The following is a 3,424-nucleotide window of genomic DNA, read 5'->3' as shown; positions in this document are numbered from 1 at the left end:
GCTTCTTCTATTTAGTTTCAGCTATTTTAAGTTACTTATTTTTTTGGAAAATTCAAACATTTGTAAGTTACACTAGTTTGTTATAGTTTACTCAACTGAAGTTTCCTGTAATTTTTCATAATTAGCATACAACTTCATCGAATTTTTACTAGTTCCGTGAAATAAATATAAATAAAAAAAATTATCAAACGTCTTCTGTTTTCTATGATATTTTTTTACCGGGTGGTGTTTTTGCTTTATTCTTATATTTTATATATATTCAAATACTTTACAAACACGAAACCATATAAAAGTATTTCCCTGAGTAATCACAAAAAATTACTGTTCAGAATGTTATATACACATGATAAAACATATTTACAAAAATTATCGACATACGAAATAAATATTCTATCACATGACATCAGCTTATTTACATCTCTCAGAATTAGGCTTATATCCTATAAATGTTAAAAGTAGAACATAGGAAAACAAATTTAGTTCTTTAGTGTAAGTTACTCATTACTCTCTGTGTAATCGCATTCTATTGTTTATGATAACGACAAGATAGTATAATGAGTTCGTACATAAGGAAATTCATAACTATGAGAAAAATCACGAGGATAGAATAGCGCGTGTAAAATAAGCCACTTTATCTAAAGGGACAGAATAGTTGTAAAGCCATTTACCTCCTTGTAATTTTTCAGTTGTTATTTCGTCACGCCACCAACCTTTCGGTAAATATATGTCTAGGCTGTTCTTTCCTTTTTCTAGAACAGGCGCTACAACAATTTCATTTCCAATGGAAAATTCTGTATTGCACATGTACGCATTTGGTTCTTTTGGTTCCATCCACCACAAAGGGCGTAACAATGGGGTTCCAATTTCTACATATTCTTTGATACATCGTTTTAGAAGAGGCAGTACTTTCTGTTCACGTATCTTATACATAACTTTGGCAACTTTAATCACCTCCAAGTCGTAATCTCCTGGAAGGAAAGAAAACTGTAAAATTGGCATGAATGCGGATAGCTGGATCCATCTTATGTACAACTCTCTTTCTGGTCTCGTGTTGTTTGCAGTTCTTAGTATATCACCCCCAACTGCACCAGGGTTAACGATGGCATATCCCAGCAACTCTAGTGTTAGCACTGTCGGTATAACTGACGCGATTCCTTTCGAAGAATCCCACGTAGATGTTCTAGGAGATATTTTCATAAACACATTGACGTTTTTGGTTTGAAAACCAACAGATGCTCCCGAAATCGGTCCGAACTCGTGTGCTAACTTCAGAAATTCTGTTACAAAATAATTTGGGTTAATAAGCTTTCTATGATGATTGTAAGACCGAGGCAAAGAAGACGAATAACCCCCAATAAAAATAAATCCATCGATTCCATATTTTTCTTTAAGTTCTTTTAGACGAGAAATATACCAATCCGCAGCTTTTTGATTTGAAATATCAATAGTTGCACACATTGAGCCTTTCCAACGAGACAGAAGTGGCACGTCCCATTTAGGGTCTGATATAAAATATGACCGTTTTACCCCTTTGCTGAAAACTGATGATTCAATACAAACATATGGATGAATGGCCAGCAGTATTCGAAATCCTTTGCTGTGCAACGTGTTAATAACGTCACTTGGATTTTCAGCAAAATTTGGATGAAATTCAAAATCACCCTTATGTTTTTCCCAATTATAGGGTAACACTATATATCCAGGTTCAAGCCCGTGTTCTGCAATATGACTAGCATAATTCAGTAGAGACTCGTTGGTCAAGATTGCAGTTAGTTTGGGTTCTGTTGACCACAATAGACTCTTATAAATGCTAACATTGGAAGTACTTTGGGTTTTCAAATGAAATTTTCTCATTACGTGTAAGTGAGTTAGAACGATGTTATCTTCCTTACAAATAGTATATAGGAAAAGTTTTGTTCTTGTCGAATCAGGAGGAATGCTGTCAAACTGTGCTTCTAAACACAATTTCTCATCACCGCTGCTATTTACACTAACGTAAAGCGGGATTTCTGGGTCAATACGGATTGCAACTCCTTTTGATGATAGCCAATATCTCTCAAGAACTGGTCCCAACTGATCTTGATATGCATCCCCTGTTATAAAAGGTTGTAATGGAAGTGATATATTGGAGAAAGGAAAAGACGTTTTATACATTTCACCCATTCCAAACCAATAAGCCCCAGACAAACTATAGCAGTCCTTCAAATAGGTGTTAGGTGCCAGACTTCTCCACTGTAAATTATAGCAGCTGAGATTTTCTTCGTGCCAGTAGTCAATGTGAAGTTGAGCTCTATATTTCCACTCTACACAAATGTTCTGTGCATTATCTGAATGTAACAAGTGACAATCCAATGGATGAAGATCTGAAGGGATTCCTAGGCCAAGGTTTCCTGCCAAGTGAATCTTGCTATCGTGGCCTAAGAGATGGAGAACTCTCTTAATCTTATGAAATCGAATATTTTTTTCAATAGCGAGTTCCATAAGGTCTTTCTGATAAGATAACACAGTATAAGTTACCAGTGCAACGATATTGCAAAATAGCATAAACAGCAGGACTCGAAAACGAAATTCGGAGGTTTGCCCCTGGTATAAAACATCGGACAATTTGTTTACCTGTAAATATCCAAGTAAACATTGTTTCAATTTGTTCCTTAGAAAGAAATCGATTACAAGATAGTAAGCAACGTAACAAAATTTGATTTTTTTTATTACTTATTATGTTATATTTTAAGATGCTTTTAGAAACCGTACTACCGATTTGAATATATATTTCAGGTGTTTATGGACTTAATATTTTGCTGTAAATTTTCGAGGAAGACTAAAGAGGCACATTCCTGCACACTGCGTGACTTTCTCTCATACGTACAAATGAATATTTATATATATATTTTTTTCTGATAAATTGTGCTTTTAATTCCTGCATGGTTTAAACTACACATATTTATAGATGCGTTCCTTCCCCCTCCCTATATATATCTAGAATGTTTATATTTCTAAATTCTTCAGCACACCTACAAATATATTACGTTCTAAAGTACTATGAATCTGTAGTAGACTAATGACATGCTTACGGTGCCCCTGTGGACATTGAACAGATAGCGTTTAGTGTAGCCTTGCTCGAAAAACAAAACAAAGTACTACTTTGTGTCCATCACGAATGCAAATGACATGCATAAACACAATTATTGTGAAATTTACCCATCAGGCAAAACAAGGATTATTTTTGGTGAAAAGGGAGTTCTTACTTCAAATTGTAATGCATTACTGAACTGATCGAATACCAACATTACTTCAAAGCAGTTGTCATACTAAATCACATAATCAGCCTGACTTCTTTTAGTAAAGTATGTTTGTTCATATATTGAATTATTAGTACCACTAGCGCATAGCCCGTCAAAAATGACGGGGCAAGTACTACCACCCC

The 3,424-nt window shown here is 34.8% G+C and overlaps 1 protein-coding gene across 1 annotated transcript; it reads right to left on the bottom strand.

Moving 5' to 3' along the window:
* Window positions 1-594: 594 nt before the first annotated feature.
* LOC106458503 (uncharacterized family 31 glucosidase KIAA1161-like) lies at window positions 595-2,481 on the bottom strand. The gene has a single exon (XM_013918024.1). The coding sequence runs from the start codon at window positions 2,479-2,481 to the stop codon at window positions 595-597; it is 1,887 nt and encodes a 628-aa protein (XP_013773478.1).
* Window positions 2,482-3,424: the final 943 nt, after the last annotated feature.

This window comes from Limulus polyphemus, unplaced genomic scaffold (genome assembly GCF_000517525.1).
Source record: "Limulus polyphemus unplaced genomic scaffold, Limulus_polyphemus-2.1.2 Scaffold477, whole genome shotgun sequence".
NCBI classification, from domain to species: Eukaryota; Metazoa; Arthropoda; class Merostomata; order Xiphosura; family Limulidae; genus Limulus; species Limulus polyphemus.
Note: the sequence above shows the minus strand (reverse complement) of the source record. Positions and strands in the feature narration are given on the sequence as shown.